The following is a 16,428-nucleotide window of genomic DNA, read 5'->3' as shown; positions in this document are numbered from 1 at the left end:
TTTGGATCTGACAGTTCAGCACAGATTCTGTTCCGGAATCTGCATGAGATCTGGCGATAACACGCGCGTCATGAATGTGAATGGTGATTCTGCAACTGTGTTCACATAAAATAGAAACTGTACAGCTGATTTTTAGCGTAGTTTGCTACTTGTTTTGCTTAGAAAGGACAAAGATGAACACTACTGAATCACAAAATGGATCTGCAGCATGACCAGCACCTACAGAAGAAATATAGAGGCAGCCTTCCATATCTGCCAGGGAAATACTTGAATATTTAGCTGTCAGACGAATGATTGAGCAAATCAGACTGCAGATTGTATGCGAGTAACAGAGGGGTGATCTGCGCTGCAGACTAGTAATGGGGGGGGGGGATGATCTGTGCTGCAGACCAGTAAGGGGGGGGGAGGGGGTTCTGTGCTGCAGATTAGTAATGGGGGGGGATGATCTGTGCTGCAGATGAGTAATGGGGGGGGGGGGGTGATCTGTGCTGCAGACCAGTAGTGGGGGGGGGAGGGGGTTATCTGTGCTGCAGACTAGTAATGGGGGGGGGGGATGATCTGTGCTGCAGATGAGTAATGGGGGGGGTGATCTGTGCTGCAGACCAGTAGTGGGGGGGAGGGGGTTATCTGTGCTGCAGACTAGTAATGGGGGGGGGATGATCTGTGCTGCAGATGAGTAATGGGGGGGGGGGGTGATCTGTGCTGCAGACCAGTAATTGGGGGGGGGGGGGTGATCTGTGCTGCAGACCAGTAATTGGGGGGCGATCTGTGCTGCAGACCAGTAATTGGGGGGCGATCTGTGCTGCAGACCAGTAATTGGGGGGCGATCTGTGCTGCAGACCAGTAATTGGGGGGGGGGGGGGGTGATCTGTGCTGCAGACCAGTAATAGAGGGGGGTGATCTGTGCTGCAGACTGTAAATCGCCATGTCATGAGGGGGGATGTTCAGGTTTATTAACCTTCCTGATTGACACACTGGAATATTAATTATCAAAAATACAAATTGCCTAATAATTACGCACACGGGAAATAAACAGAATATATATTTTTTGCATCAGTTTTATTTAGTTTTGACAACTTCAATGAAATTTTCCTGGATCAGAAATATTGTTTAATATAAACAGTTCATCTCTATTCCTATGTACAGAGGTGTTATGAGTGTATAAATACTAGTGCAAAAGAAATGCTACATTAGTAGCAATGTGGAAAAAAAAGCAACATTACAATTTACACAAGTGTCTTCATGATTTCTACACAACAGAAATGCATCGCACCATAAATATTCAAGTGTTTGCCTACAACGCAATACTGTTAGACGAGAGGAGCGTCACATCCTTCAATAAAAATTACCTTCATTGACTCGTTAAGAAATAAGTTAGTTGACTTTTAGCAGCCATTTTGCATTGTATACGTTACAGGTTAATTATTAAGATGTTCACTTAACGTAAACATTTAAATTAAAAAAAATAATAATTCATGAATTAGTTAATTTTCCACATCCATAGCCATCTCTGGCAGGTCACCGGGCAGAAGCCGCAGCAAGGAATCTTTATTTAACGAGACGAGTAAGTCAATCTTGGTCATGCATTCTTGCAGCTCGCTCTCCGAGTATCCACTGTCCTGTATACTGGGGGAGCTCCCCGGGTACAACATTGATTTTGCAAGCGCCAAGCAGCAGATGGCCATCAAGGATGGTGGATAGGCATTGAAGGCGTAGTCGGCCAGGCTGAGTTCTGCAATGCCCTTAGCCAATGCAAGCGATTTGGAGGCCACAGAAAGGTCCGGCTCTGCGAGTTCTCCATCAGTCAGCTGCCGGAGAGAGAAATGCTCCAGGAAGAAGTTGATGGTAGGAGCTCCAAGCTGGAACTGAAGCTTCAGCAAGATGATGCACTCCAGATTGCAGAGCTGCTCACGGGAGAAGTTGTTACAGCACAAGGCGAGAAGCTGCTTCACTCTGGGAGGTCGCGTCTCCACCTGAAAAGAGAAATGGAAAGTCTGGTACTTCCGCCACGTTCAGTATTTTACATCCACTTTTTTCATACATGGAAAATGCTGATGTGTGACTGAGCTCTAAGGCCACGTTCACTCTCAGTGTGTCACATCATTTGTAAGGCAAATTGGATTTGTAAGCCAAAACCAGGAGTGGGTGATAAATGCAGAAGTGGTGACGTGTTCCTATTATACTTTTCCTCTGATTGTTCCACTCCTGCTTTTGGCTTACAAATACCAAGGTAAAAATCTCACCCAAAAAAAACCCCAAACCAACAAAAAAAAAAAAAAAACCCTCAAAAGAACAGATGTCTGAACGTATACGAAGGCAAAATGGGATCTAGTAACTATAGCCATTTATATCTACTTAGTATTATTTCCATCTTCATGAGTGTGTATTGTCTGACAGTGCTTGTAAATACAAAATTTAGCAATTTACCGCTTATTAATATTTTCAGCCGTTTGAGAGAGTAACACATTTTTCTTTTGTTTACAGCTCATAGCCTTGGAGACCGACCACTGCCACTAGACAACAGAACATGCGCAGTGCTTACAAGCTCTATTCCATGGAGATGTAGCACTGTTTTGAAGCTGACCAGTACTGCTGGAGCACGCTGTTACCACCTAATCCTGGCCAGCTTCAGTGCAGTACTTACAAGCTAGACAGCATTGGTGGTCGGGGTCCTAGACAAACTAAACAAAGATAAAAAAAAGTGTTAATATCTCAAGAATGGCTGAAAATTTTAATTAGCAGTAAAATTGCAAAATCAGACAATATCCATTTACGAAGATGAGAATAAAGCTTTAACAGGGCTACTGACAAACATCGTATTAAGTCGAACAATGTCATACAGGCACAGATGATCTATGTTGCATATTCTTTCTACTGCACATGTCGTGTCCCTCCCTTTGATGTGGGCTTTGGCGCCAAGCCCACAATTATCCTGGCGCATGTCAGCTGTTTTGAACAGCTGACATGTGCCCCTAACAGCCACGGGTGGAATCGCGATCCACCCGTGGCTGTTAACCCATTAAATGCTGCTGTCAATCTCTGACAGTGCGTCACTGTAAAATCTCAGAAGCGCGTCACTAATCTCACCCATCGGTGACCCTGTCACAAGATTGTGGGGTCATCGATGGGTCAGCGTGACAACCAGAGGTCTCCAGCAGGCCCCTATGGTTGACATAGCCAGATTGTTATGAGTGCCGCCCGGTGGTCGGCGATCATAACAAGTGTGCATTTCTGCTACACACAGGCGATCTGATCATCAACTGTGTGAAGCAGAGGTAATTAGACAACTGCAATAAAAAAAAATAATAAGTAAAACACATTTGGTTATGCTGCGTTCAGAATTGCCTGATCTATCCATCTATAAAAAGAATTAATCTGATCAGTAAACAGCATAGCGGGAAGGAAGAAAAAAAAAAAAAAGCCAGAATTACGTTTTTTTGGTCGCTGCAACTTTGCATTAAAATGCAATAACGGGCGATCAAAAGAACGAATCCACAAAAAAAACAAAAAAAAAAAAACGATATCGTTAAAAATGTCAGCTCGGCACGCAAAAATATAAGCCCTCACCCAACAGATCACAAAAAATGAAAAAAATGGAGACGCTAAAGGTCTCAAAAAATGACAATTTTTTTAACAAACTTTGGATTTTTTTTCATCACTTTAAAGAAAAAAAACAAAAACAAAAAAAAAAACTAGATATGTTTGGCATCTACAAACTCGTAATGACCTGGAGAATCAAATGTATGAAAAGAACATGCTATAACAGATCATCAAGAAAGATATATAATTGAACACTTTATTCGAGTGTAAAAAAAACAAATCTAAAAACATTTAAAACCACGAATGCCCACAGAAAGTGAGTTCTGCCCAATGGACCCACAGGTAAAGTCTGGCAATCATGAATAAATCACTTAAACTCTGGTCAGAAGATAAATTGTTCAGTTTGTTTTGGCACCTAGTAGGGAGTGTCCAAAAAGGACAAGTGCCACCCCCTTAGATGAAATATTGTTTCACAAGTAGGATTCGCCTATTCATTACTATAAAGGTACATACAAAAGTGGGCGTCAGTGAGAAGCCAAAATTAGACAATAGGTACTAAGGCTATTTGTGAAAACAACATGTTGTATGAGTGAACTTTATGATTAATATAGCCACGGTTGATATGTTTCTGTATTACATTTGTTGTCTTATTTAAGTGATTTATACATGATTACCATACTTTACCTGTGGGTTCAATTGGGCAGAACTCACTTTCTGTGGGCATTCTTGGTTTTAAAGGTTTTTAAGTTTGGGTTTTGTACACTCGAATAAAGTATTTAATTATATATCTTTCTTGGTGATCTCCGTTATAGCATGTTCTTTTCATACAAACAAACGAAAAAACAAAAAAGGGCCCAGGGTGAAGGGGTTAATTTTTACTAAAAAAAGAAAAAATTTCCAGGAATGAACATGCAGCAATCAACAGTGCCAGATTGACTCGGACTGGCTTAATAGGTAGTGTATCGGGGTCAATGCTGTACGTTGCTCTATTCTCACATTTGATTATGACAGTAATTGCAACGGAGTCTCCTGATAAACTTGTGACCAAAGCCCAAATTATCACCCACAGCGGCCCCTCTACTTGTTACTACAAAACCAGCTTAGGGCAGTCTCACACGTCCAGATAATTCCGGTACCGGAATTATCCATGTGCCGGTGCGTTTCTGTGGCACATCAGTGTGGCACACGTGTGCCCACTGGGTACCACACGCACCGTGCAGCGCTGTCCCCCCCCCCCCCACTGGTGCTGAAGCCGCGATTCATATCTTCCCTGCAGCAGCGTTTGCTGTAGAGAAGATATAAATAATCGTGTTTAAAATAAAGCTCCATGTGCCCACCCCGTGTGCGCCCCCCCCGCTGTTATTAAAATACTCACCCGGCTCCCTCGCTGGCTGTCGCTGCTTCCTGTCCTGGCCATACCTTCTACTGTATGAGCGGTCACGTGGGGCCGCTCATTTACAGTAATGAATATGCAGCTCCACCCCTATGGGAGGTGGAGCCGCACATTCATGATTGTAATGGGCGGCCCCACGTGACCGCTCATACAGTAGAAGGTGTGGCCAGGACAGGAAGCAGCGCCAGCCAGCGAGGGAGCCGGGTGAGTATTTTAATAATAGCAGGGGGGCGCACAGGGGGTAGGAGGGGGGTGGGCACATGGAGCTTTATTTTAGACACGATTATTCATATCTTCTCTACAGCAAACGCTGCTGCAGGGAAGATGTGAATTGCGGCTTCAGCACCAGTGGGGGGGGGACAGCGCTTACAGTAGCGCTGTCTCCAGCACGGCACACGGACTATGTCCGTGTGCGGTACATGTTTTACACGGACCCATTGACTTTAATGGGTCCGTGTAATCCGTGCGCTCCCACGAACACTGACATGTCTCAGTGTTTGGCACACGGAGACACGGTCTGCAAAAAATCAATTACATCTGCACAGATGCATTGATTTCAATGTGTCTACGTGTGTCAGTGGCTCCGGTACGTGAGGAAACGGTCACCTTACGTACCGGAGCCACTGACGTGTGAAACCGGCCTTAGGAGGTATGTGATGGAGGCACAAAGTGAGAAGAATAAGCCCATGGAAAGCAGAAACACATTGTATGGTCGGCACATACCTGCTTACATGCGAGGAGTAGAGACGTGACACCCACTAGCTGGAAGCAATCGATGGCCACAGGCGTGCAGGAAAGGAATCTATCCAGGAGGCTGACCGTAAGACACAAGGATTCAAAGCCCAGGCTGAAGTGTCTGTGCACCGGGATCAGCCAGCTGATCAGTTTACAACGAGATTCTGGCTTCAGCTACAATAAAAAAAAAAAAGAAGAGGAAAATAAATGGTCACAACTCAAATTATTTACACGCGTGGTTCTTGCTTGGCTCCATATTTAAAGGGGTTTCCAGAATTTACAGAAATAATTCTTAAGAGGGGCAATCCGGTAAACACACGTTATCACCTAACTGGATCGGTGATCAGTGGGGTCTGAACGCTGGGATCTGCACCCATCGGCACAACGGAGAACTTTAATCCCAATTACAAAATGGAGAGGCAGTTGGATGACTGACCGCTGCTCCATTCATCCTCTATGGACCACTTGAGAAAGCCGAGCACATTTCGAGGGGGGGGGGTCTGGCTTCATAGTGATCACTGCACCACACTCCTAGCAGCAGCTGTGTGCTGTACTATTCATGCATGAGGGGTTGGTGCAGCGATTCCTGGCACTATGAAGCTGCACCAGGTCATCAATGAATGGAACTAGCACCGTGGCTCCTTAAGCAACTGATAAGCAGGGGGTTCTACCTAATAAACCGTCTCAAAGATATGTCAGCAGTTGTTATAATGACAACTCTGCAGCTTCCCAAGTTACTTTAAGCTTCAATTTCTTACCACTTTCATGATCTTCGCCTGCAGTCAGTGAACCAAAACCTCCCTGTGTACACCAAAGACCAAAAGCCTATACTGACCTCACATTTCTCACAACTGAGGGTCTGTTACAGTTGTTTCCGGTCTAGAATTGTGCATTCTCTAGACTGAGAACTGTAACAACCCTCAGTTGTGAGAAGTGTGAGGTCAGGATAGGCCTTTGGTGTACACACAGGGAGGTTTTCGTTCACTCTGGGGTACACAATATATCCCAGGAGTTTAGATACAGGACACTGTAGACTGGATAGAATTATATTCACTTGCTGGATTGGAGTTCCTCTTGACAAAATGGGAACTAGGCGGACCCCATTGACTAATGTTTGATTTCTGTTATTTTAAAAAGGACAATCAAAGAAGATAAATAAAAAAAAAAAATAAAATAAAAAGCATGCTGGACTTATTCTACCAGTAAGGCTATTGTCAGACAGCAATAGATTCTCTCATTCGAGAGAATTGTAACAATCATGCGATCGACAATCTGATCAGATTCCCTCAGGTGAGAAGAAGATAAAAAACAAAATTTCTCCATTCTGTCAGTCTGTGGGAATGAGACTGCACTCAGATGTTATCTGAGTGCAGTCCGATGGTTTCCATGCACTCATTGATTTGCATGTGCAATCCGAATAGCAGATCAAACTTAGGCTTGCGGCACGGCCCCATAGCAGAACATTGGTTCTAGAGCGATACGACATTTTATCAGAACGCTCTTGGACAGAAACGATAGTGGTGCAAGCGAGCCCTAAAAACGATAAGAAAACTGTGATGCAGCCTCCTAATGTCAGATCAGCAGGTCTCGGGTTGTCATTTACAGGCAGGAAACAGATCTTGAAAAACTGATCAAGAAAAATGTTCATCCAATTCCAAAAATACCACAGCTGATGCAAAACTACAACTCCCAGCATGTCCTGTCATCCATCCCAGGAGCTGCTCAGCACATGCGCACAGTGATGGTTGCCTCTTACCTGGGGCTGGTTGGCCATGCAGTGAGCAGCCAGGTACCTCTCCTCCAGGCCCCTCTTGAAGGTGCAGCATTCCTCCCCATAGTCTCGGAAGTTCTGCAGTCCCAGGCGGTCTGAGATCTTGGGGCACAGGTCCTGGGCAGAGGGCACTGGTCTGCGGGGCACAGGTGTAGGGCTGGGGGTCTCATACAAGTCACACACCCCCGAGTCACAGCTCTTCAGCTTCCAGTGTCCCAGGTATCTGACTTTCTTGACATCTCCTCTGTCTTGTGGGGTGACTTCTTCCCTCTGCCTCTTGTAAGGAAACACAGACCCCTGATCTATGACCTGCAGCCCCTCTGCGTGCCTGCCAGCACGGGCCACCATGTCTGCGACCTTCGCGCACATGTGTCCTGCACGGTTCCCTCCCCTCCTCTGTGTTCGGCAGCGACATGCTGCAGCTTTTATAGCCAGCTGTGCAGCGCGCTGATTGGTCAGAAGCAGGAACCTCTGGATGTGACGTCACCGTGAGAACTTTTTCCCGGCGAAAGAACCGCTGAAGAGAGAAAGCAGTTGTCAGCGTCTCCCCCCGCGGCTGTGAGAGGCGACGTTGCCTGGGAGACGGGCCGGCGCTTATAAATAGGCGCGCTCGCTTCTGGCGGGCAGTGTCTGTCAGGACCTCCCGGGGCTGTGGCGGGTTCCGCCGCTCAGTATGAGGGCAATTAGCTAATGAATGGGTGTGTGGGGTATTGACAAACACCCGCAGACGGCAGAGAAAGCCACACGTTCAATTTATCTCAGAAATGTTCAGTACAGGACTTGTGTGGCGGCCCCAAGGCAAAATATCATCTGTGTAAAAAGGAGACATTGTTCCTAGCTACATGAGCCGATGGTCGGCTGACAATCCTTCACGACTAGGGTTGAGCGAAACGGATCGTACATTTTCAAAAGTCGCCGACTTTTGGCAAAGTCGGTTTTCACGAAACCCGACCCCTATGTGGGGTCGGCCATGCGGTACGCGACTTTCGCGCCAAAGTCGCGTTTCAATGACGCGAAAAGCGCCATTTCTCAGCCAATGAAGGTGGACGCAGAGTGTGGGCAGCGTGATGACATAGGTCCTGGTCCCCACCATCTTAGAGAAGGGCATTGCAGTGATTGGCTTGCTGTCCGCGGCGTCACAGGGGCTATAAAGGGGCGTTCCCGCCGACCGCCATCTTACTGCTGCTGATCTGAGCCTAGGGAGAGGTTGCTGCCGCTTCGTCAGAAGCAGGGATAGCGTTAGGCAGGGTCCATTAACCACCAAACCGCTTGTGCTGTAGCGATTTCCACTGTCCATCACCACCTTTTGTTTGCAGGAACAGTGGAAGCTACATTTTTTTTCCTCAGCGCTGTAGCTCATTGGGCTGCCCTAGAAGGCTCCCTGATAGCTGCATTGCTGTGTGTACGCCGCTGTGCAAACCAACTGCTTTTTTCAAAGCGCAAATCCTGTTGTTCTTTCCTTTCTGCACAGCTATCTTTTTTGTTTGTCCACACTTTTGATGTAATTTGTGCAGCAGTCCACTCCTTCTTATTGCTGCCTGCCATACCTGGCTGAGATTACTGCAGGGAGATAGTAATTGTAGGACAGTCCCTTTTTTTTTTTTTTTTTTATTCTCCCTAAAAAATAAGTTGTGGGAGATTAAGATTGGCATTTCTGCTAGAGTGCCAGTCCTGTGCGTGCCATCTCTCTTAAATAGTGGGCCATAGAAAGCCTTTTATTTATTTTTTTTTAATTTGGTATCTAAATTCTCCCTGAAAAAATTAAAAAACAGTGGGAGATTAATATTTGCCTTTCTGCTTGTCTGCCAGTCCTGAGTGTGCCATCTCTCTTAAATAGTGAGCCATAGAAAGCCTAGTTTTTTTTTTTTTTAATTTGGTATCTAAATTCTCCCTGAAAAAAAAAAAAAACCTGTGGGAGATTAATATTGGCCTTTCTGCTTGTCTGCCAGTTCTGATTGTGCCATCTCTCTTAAATAGTGGGCCATAGAAAGCCTAGTTTTTTTTTTTAATTTGGTATCTAAATTCTCCCTGAAAAAATAAAAAAAAACCTGTGGGAGATTAATATTGGCCTTTCTGCTTGTCTGCCAGTCCTGATTGTGCCATCTCTCTTAAATAGTGGGCCATAGAAAGCCTAGTTTTTTTTTTTAATTTGGTATCTAAATTCTCCCTGAAAAAATTAAAAAAAAACCTGTGGGAGATTAATATTGGCCAATAGTGGGCCATAGAAAGCCTAGTTTTTTTTTTTAAATTTGGTATCTAAATTCTCCCTGAAAAAAAAAAAAACCTGTGGGGGATTAATATTGGCCTTTCTGCTTGTCTGCCAGTCCTGAGTGTGCCATCTGTCTTAAATAGTGGGCCATAGAAAGCCTAGTGTTTTTTTTTTTTTTTAAATTTGGTATCTAAATTCTCCCTGAAAAAAAAAAAAAACCTGTGGGGGATTAATATTGGCCTTTCTGCTTGTCTGCCAGTCCTGAGTGTGCCATCTCTCTTAAATAGTGGGCAATAGAAAGCCTAGTTGTTTTGTTAAAAAAATTTGGTATCTAAATTCTCCCAGAAAAAAAAAAAAAAAAAAAAAAAAAACGTGGGAGATTAATATTTAACTTTCTGCTTGTCTGCCAGTCCTGAGTGTGCCATCTCTCTTAAATAGTGGGCCATAGAAAGCCTAGTTTTTTTGTTAAAAAAAATTGGTATCTAAATTCTCCCTGAAAAAAAAAAAAACAGTGGGAGATTAATATTGGCCTTTGTGCTTGAGTGACAGTCCTGCGTGTGTGGCATCTCTCTCATTTGGTGCCACAGAAAACAGTGTGTAACATCGTACCTGATTTTCCTTGCGGTCTCACCCACCTATAAAGGGATATCTAAATCATACAGAAGTTAGAGTTCACCTTGTAAGTTGTTTGACAGTAACAAATACCGTTAGTTTGGTGACGTTTTTAAAACAATGAGGAAGTCTGGTGGAAGAGGTCGTGGCCGTGGGCGTTCATTGCCAGCTGGTAATGATGGTAGTGGTAGTGGAGCATCGGGTGGTCGTGGGAAAAACAATATAGCACCTAAGTCTCGAGCTGTGGAGCCAGGTTCGTCGTCTGGCTACACAAGGCCTCGAACGCTCCCTTTTCTGGGAGTAGGAAAACCGCTTTTAAAGCCGGAGCAGCAAGAGCAAGTTTTGGCTTACCTTGCTGACTCAGCCTCTAGCTCTTTTGCCTCCTCTTCTGAAACTGGTAAATGTAAAAGCAGCGAGTCGTTAGTGGATGTTCACGGTCAGGGACAAGTCGCTTCCTTGTCCTCTTCAGCAAAAACAGCAACAGAGAAGGATGCAGCAGGCGACACAATGGGTTACTCCATGGAGCTCTTTACACATACCGTCCCTGGCTTAGAAAGTGAAACAGTTAAAAGGCCATGGCCATTACAAGTTGAATCTGACATGGAGTGCACTGATGCACAGCCACAGCCAGACTACTATGCTGGTCCTTTGACTCAGACCACAACATTGCCCTCGCAGGGTACTGATCCAGAATCAGACCCTGATGAGACTATGTTGCCCCATCACGAACGCTATACCACCGACTTACACGGTGACACAGACGAAGTTGCACACGAGCTAGAAGAGGAGGTTATAGATGACCCAGTTGTTGACCCCGATTGGCAGCCATTGGGGGAACAGGGTGCAGGCGGCAGTAGTTATGAAGCGGAGGAGGAGGGGCCGCAGCATCAACATCGCAACAGGTTCCATCTGCCGGGCCCGTAGATGGCACAAAACGCGTGGCAAAGCCAAAACCTGTTGGAGGACAGCGTGGCCATCCGGTTAAAGCTCAGTCTGCAATGCCTGAAAAGGGATCTGATGCTAGAAAGAGTGCAGTCTGGCATTTTTTTTTAAACAACATCCAATTGATCAGCGCAAAGTCATCTGTCAAAAATGTTCAACTATCTTAAGCAGAGGTCAGAATCTGAAAAGTCTAAATACAAGTTGCATGCATAGACATTTAACCACCATGCATTTGCAAGCCTGGACTAACTACCAAACGTCCCTTAAGGTTGTAGCACCCTCGGCCAATGAAGCTAGTCAGCAACGCTACATCCCTTCCGTCAGTGTAAGGCCACTATTTTCCGCACCACCTGCAGTATCTGTGCAGGTTTCTTTGCCAGGCCAAAGCAGTCAGGGTCAGGGAATCACCAGTTTCGTAGTAGGAAACACTGCATCTAGGGCACCGGCGGCAACAATACCATCTCCAACCGTCTCTCAGTCTGCCATGTCCACCGGCACACCCGCTAGTTCCACGATCTCCAGCTCTCCAGTCCAGCTCACCCTACATGAGACTCTGGTTAGAAAAAGGAAGTACTTAGCCTCGCATCCGCGCACACAGGGTTTGAACGCCCACATAGCTAGACTAATCTCGTTAGAGATGATGCCCTACCGGTTAGTTGAAAGCGAAGCTTTCAAAGCCCTGATGGACTACGCTGTACCACGCTACGAGCTACCCAGTAGACACTTCTTTTCGCGAAAAGCCATCCCAGCCCTCCACCAGCATGTTAAAGAGCGCATCGTCCATGCACTCAGGCAATCTGTGAGTACAAAGGTGCACCTGACAACAGATGCATGGACCAGTAGGCATGGCCAGGGACGTTACGTGTCCATCACGGCACACTGGGTGAATGTGGTTGATGCAGGGTCCACAGGGGACAGCAATTTTGGGACAGTTCTGCCTAGCCCACGGTCTAGGAAACAGTTGGCTGTAGCCGTTCGTACCCCCTCCTCCTCCTCCTCGTCCTCCTGCAGAAGCGAGAGCTCGTCCACAGACCGCAGTCGCCCAACCACTCCATCCGCAGCTGCCACAGTTGCACACCAGTTGTCCCATTATGGGGCAGCTACTGGCAAGCGTCAGCAGGCTGTATTGGCTATGAAGTGTTTGGGCGACAACAGACACACCGCGGAAGTTCTGTCCGAGTTCTTGCAGAAAGAAACGCAGTCGTGGCTGGGCACTGTAGATCTTGAGGCAGGCAAGGTAGTGAGTGATAACGGAAGGAATTTCATGGCTGCCATCTCCCTTTCCCAACTGAAACACATTCCTTGCCTGGCTCACACCTTAAACCTGGTGGTGCAGTGCTTCCTGAAAAGTTATCCGGGGTTATCCGACCTGCTCCTCAAAGTGCGCGGACTTTGCTCGCATATCCGCCATTCGCCCGTACACTCCAGCCGTATGCAGACCTATCAGCGGTCTTTGAACCTTCCCCAGCATCGCCTAATCATAGATGTTGCAACAAGGTGGAACTCAACACTGCACATGCTTCAGAGACTGCGAACAGAGGCGTGCTGTTATGTATTTGTGGGAGGATACACATACACGGGCAGGCAGTAGGATGGCAGACATGGAGTTGTCAGGTGTGCAGTGGTCGAAGATACAAGACATGTGTCAAGTCCTTCAGTGTTTTGAGGAATGCACACGGCTGGTTAGTGCAGACAACGCCATAATAAGCATGAGCATCCCCCTAATGCGTCTGCTGATGCAAAGTTTGACGCACATAAAGGAGCAGGCGTCTGCAGCAGAGGAAGAGGAAAGCCTTGATGACAGTCAGCCATTGTCTGGTCAGGGCAGTGTACAGGATGAGGTAGCGGGCGAACAGGAGGAGGAGGATGATGGGGATGAGTATTTTTTCAATGAGGAAGCTTTTCCGGGGCCACGGGAAATTGTTGGCGTGGCAAGGCCGGGTTCTGGTTTTTTGAGGGACACAAGTGACGTAGATTTGCCTGAAACAGCCCCTCAACCCAGCACAACCGCAGATTTGACAACTGGAACTTTGGCCCACATGGCGGATTATGCCTTACGTATCCTCAAAAGGGACACACGCATTACTAAAATGATGAGCGATGACGATTACTGGTTGGCCTGCCTCCTTGATCCTCGCTATAAAGGCAAATTGCAAAATATTATGCCACATGAGAACTTGGAACTAATATTAGCAACCAAACAATCAACTCTTGTTGACCGTTTGCTTCAGGCATTCCCAGCACACAGCGCCCGTGATCGTTCTCACACGAGCTGCAGGGGCCAGCAGACCAGAGGTGTTAGAGGTGCAGAAATCAGAAGTGGCGTTGGACAGAGGGGTTTTCTGACCAGGTTGTGGAGTGATTTTGCTATGACCGCAGACAGGACAGGTACTGCAGCATCAATTCAAAGTGACAGGAGACATTTGTCCAGTATGGTTACTAACTATTTTTCATCCCTTATCGATGTTCTCCCTCAACCGTTATTCCCATTTGATTACTGGGCATCCAAATTAGACACCTGGCCAGAATTGGCAGAATATGCATTGCAGGAGCTTGCTTGCCCGGCAGCTAGTGTCCTATCAGAAAGAGTATTCAGTGCTGCAGGTTCAATATTAACCGAAAAAAGGACTCGTCTGGCTACCCAAAATGTTGATGATCTAACATTCATTAAAATGAACCACAACTGGATTTCGAATTCTTTTGCCCCACCTTGCCCGGCTGACACCTAGCTTTCCTATGAAAAGGTCTTGCTTGTGGACTACTCTGACTGACTTTTGCAATCGCGTAATTTGCAGCAGCTGATTGTCCAGCATACGACATGTTTACACCTCCCTAAATGGCCAAAATCCCCCCCACGGGGCCGTGGTCTCGCCACTTGGCGCAAGCACCCGTGAGAGTGCCGTTTGTCTGAAGAGGTGGGTGTGCCCGCTTTTGGTCGACGGCACTGCCACTGGGTCCCTCATAGTACAATAAAGTGTCTCTGGCGGTGGTGGTGCGCACCCAACTTCAGACACACTGTTGTAACATGAGGGGCCCTGGGCCTGTACCGCCGGCCACAAGAGAGTTCTCCCCCCCAGCTCAAACATTGCTCTACCACTTGCACAATTATCTCTCACAGTTCCACCGATGTTTAGTCTATGCGCTGACATCATTCAATGCCTGGCACTGACAATACCAATGTGTTGACATGTATGATGGTACTTAACATAGTCAGGGGCAGTGTCCTATATTTACACCAGTAAATAATTAGCGCCAAATTACTAGGTCTAAAACTCAGTAGAGGAGCCCACCCCTGTACCTAAGTATTCCACCCTTTTGTGTTTTGGTTTTGTTGTAATGCGAGACATTAACATCTATTTATTTTTTTGGAGTACTAACTGGCAGACACTCATTACAATTGGCCTCCGCTGACAACACCAATGCTGCCTGTGTACCCCTGCAAGAGAATTGCAAGTGCCTACAGCCAAATTTTGTTATGTTAGGCCTACTACGCCTGTCTGCGGTCCCTCCTGCCACTAGTCCTCAAGTGACCTGTCTACTGCTGCCCGTGTACCCCTGGAACCAATTTAAAAGTGCCTACAGCCAAATTTTGTTATGTTAGGCCTACTACGCCTGTCTGCGGTCCCTCCTGCCACTAGTCCTCAAGTGACCTGTCTACTGCTGCCCGTGTACCCCTGGAACCAATTTAAAAGTGCCTACAGCCAAATTTTGTTATGTTAGGCCTACTACGCCTGTCTGCGGTCCCTCCTGCCACTAGTCCTCAAGTGACCTGTCTACTGCTGCCCGTGTACCCCTGGAACCAATTTGAAAGTGCCTACAGCCAAATTTTGTTATGTTAGGCCTACTACGCCTGTCTGCGGTCCCTCCTTCCACTAGTCCTCCAGTGACCTGTCTACTGCTGCCCGTGTACCCCTGGAACCAATTTAAAAGTGCCTACAGCCAAATTTTGTTATGTTAGGCCTACTACGCCTGTCTGCGGTCCCTCCTTCCACTAGTCCTCCAGTGACCTGTCTACTGCTGCCCGTGTACCCCCGGAACCAATTTAAAAGTGCCTACAGCCAAATTTTGTTATGTTAGGCCTACTACGCCTGTCTGCGGTCCCTCCTGCCACTAGTCCTCAAGTGACCTGTCTACTGCTGCCCGTGTACCCCTGGAACCAATTTAAAAGTGCCTACAGCCAAATTTTGTTATGTTAGGCCTACTACGCCTGTCTGCAGTCCCTCCTTCCACTAGTCCTCCAGTGACCTGTCTACTGCTGCCCGTGTACCCCTGGAACCAATTTAAAAGTGCCTACAGCCAAATTTTGTTATGTTAGGCCTACTACGCCTGTCTGCGGTCCCTCCTGCCACTAGTCCTCGAGTGACCTGTCTACTGCTGCCCGTGTACCCCTGGAACCAATTTAAAAGTGCCTACAGCCAAATTTTGTTATGTTAGGCCTACTACGCCTGTCTGCGGTCCCTCCATCCACTAGTCCTCCACTGACCAGATCACTGCTGCCCGTGTACCCCTGGAACCTATTTTAAATTGTATAGAGCATCCTTTTTTTAATAGTAGGCAAACAAACTCTGTCTGTGGCCCATAATTGAAATTGTCCTCCACTGAACAGACCAACGCTGCCTGTGTACCCCTGTAACCTTTTTTAAACTGCATTGAGCCAAATGTTGTATTTAAGGCCTACTACCTGTGTCTGTCTGCGCCACTCAATACAGCTGTCCTCCTTTTAAAAAAGCTGAGCGTCAATAGTCTGGTTTTCAGCCTATAGGAATTTGAAAACTGCATTGGGGCTACTACTACTACTTCGGTAGGGCCTACTAACGGTGTCTGCCGCTCCAAGGTGTTCCCCAGGTTTCCTCTCCATAGCTTAGAGCTTCTAGCTCTCGTTTAGTAGTTGTTGAAAACAACACTGCATTCGGCCTACAAGTTGGGTCTGGGTTGTAGAGACGGTGTCTTCCGCTCCAAGGTGTTCTCCAGGTTTCCTCTCCCTTGCTTCAATCTTAAAGCTCTTCTTAAGTAGTTGTTGAAAACAACACTGCATTCGGCCTACAAGTTGGGTCTGGGGTGTAGAGACGGTGTCTTCCGCTCCAAGGTGTTCCCCAGGTTGCCTCTCCATTGCTTCAATCTTAAAGCTCTTGTTTAGTAGTTGTTGAAAACAACACTGCATTCGGCCTACAAGTTGGGTCTGGGGTGTAGAGACGGTGTCTTCCGCTCCAAGGTGTTCTCCAGGTT

General features: G+C 46.7%; 1 protein-coding gene across 1 annotated transcript; it reads right to left on the bottom strand.

Moving 5' to 3' along the window:
- Positions 1–1,050: 1,050 nt before the first annotated feature.
- On the bottom strand, positions 1,051–7,833 carry CCNO (cyclin O). Its single transcript, XM_069748348.1, has 3 exons — positions 7,425–7,833; positions 5,657–5,842; positions 1,051–1,973 (listed from the first exon to the last, which is right to left on the bottom strand). The coding sequence occupies exons 1-3, from the start codon at positions 7,806–7,808 to the stop codon at positions 1,485–1,487; spliced, it is 1,059 nt and encodes a 352-aa protein (XP_069604449.1). The 5' UTR covers positions 7,809–7,833; the 3' UTR covers positions 1,051–1,484.
- Between the last annotated feature and the right edge of the window lie 8,595 nt (positions 7,834–16,428).

This window comes from Ranitomeya imitator, chromosome 1 (assembly GCF_032444005.1).
Source record: "Ranitomeya imitator isolate aRanImi1 chromosome 1, aRanImi1.pri, whole genome shotgun sequence".
Lineage (NCBI taxonomy): Eukaryota > Metazoa > Chordata > Amphibia > Anura > Dendrobatidae > Ranitomeya > Ranitomeya imitator.
Note: the sequence above shows the minus strand (reverse complement) of the source record. Positions and strands in the feature narration are given on the sequence as shown.

Coding starts and splice junctions, on each gene's coding strand:
- CCNO (XM_069748348.1), bottom strand. CDS start 7,808: ATGTGCGCGAAGGTCGCAGACATGGTGGCCCGTGCTGGCAGGCACGCA. Junction 5,843..7,424: donor GCATGGCCAACCAGCCCCAG/GTAAGAGGCAAC, acceptor TTTTTATTGTAG/CTGAAGCCAGAATCTCGTTG. Junction 1,974..5,656: donor TACTCCTCGCATGTAAGCAG/GTATGTGCCGAC, acceptor TTCTCTTTTCAG/GTGGAGACGCGACCTCCCAG.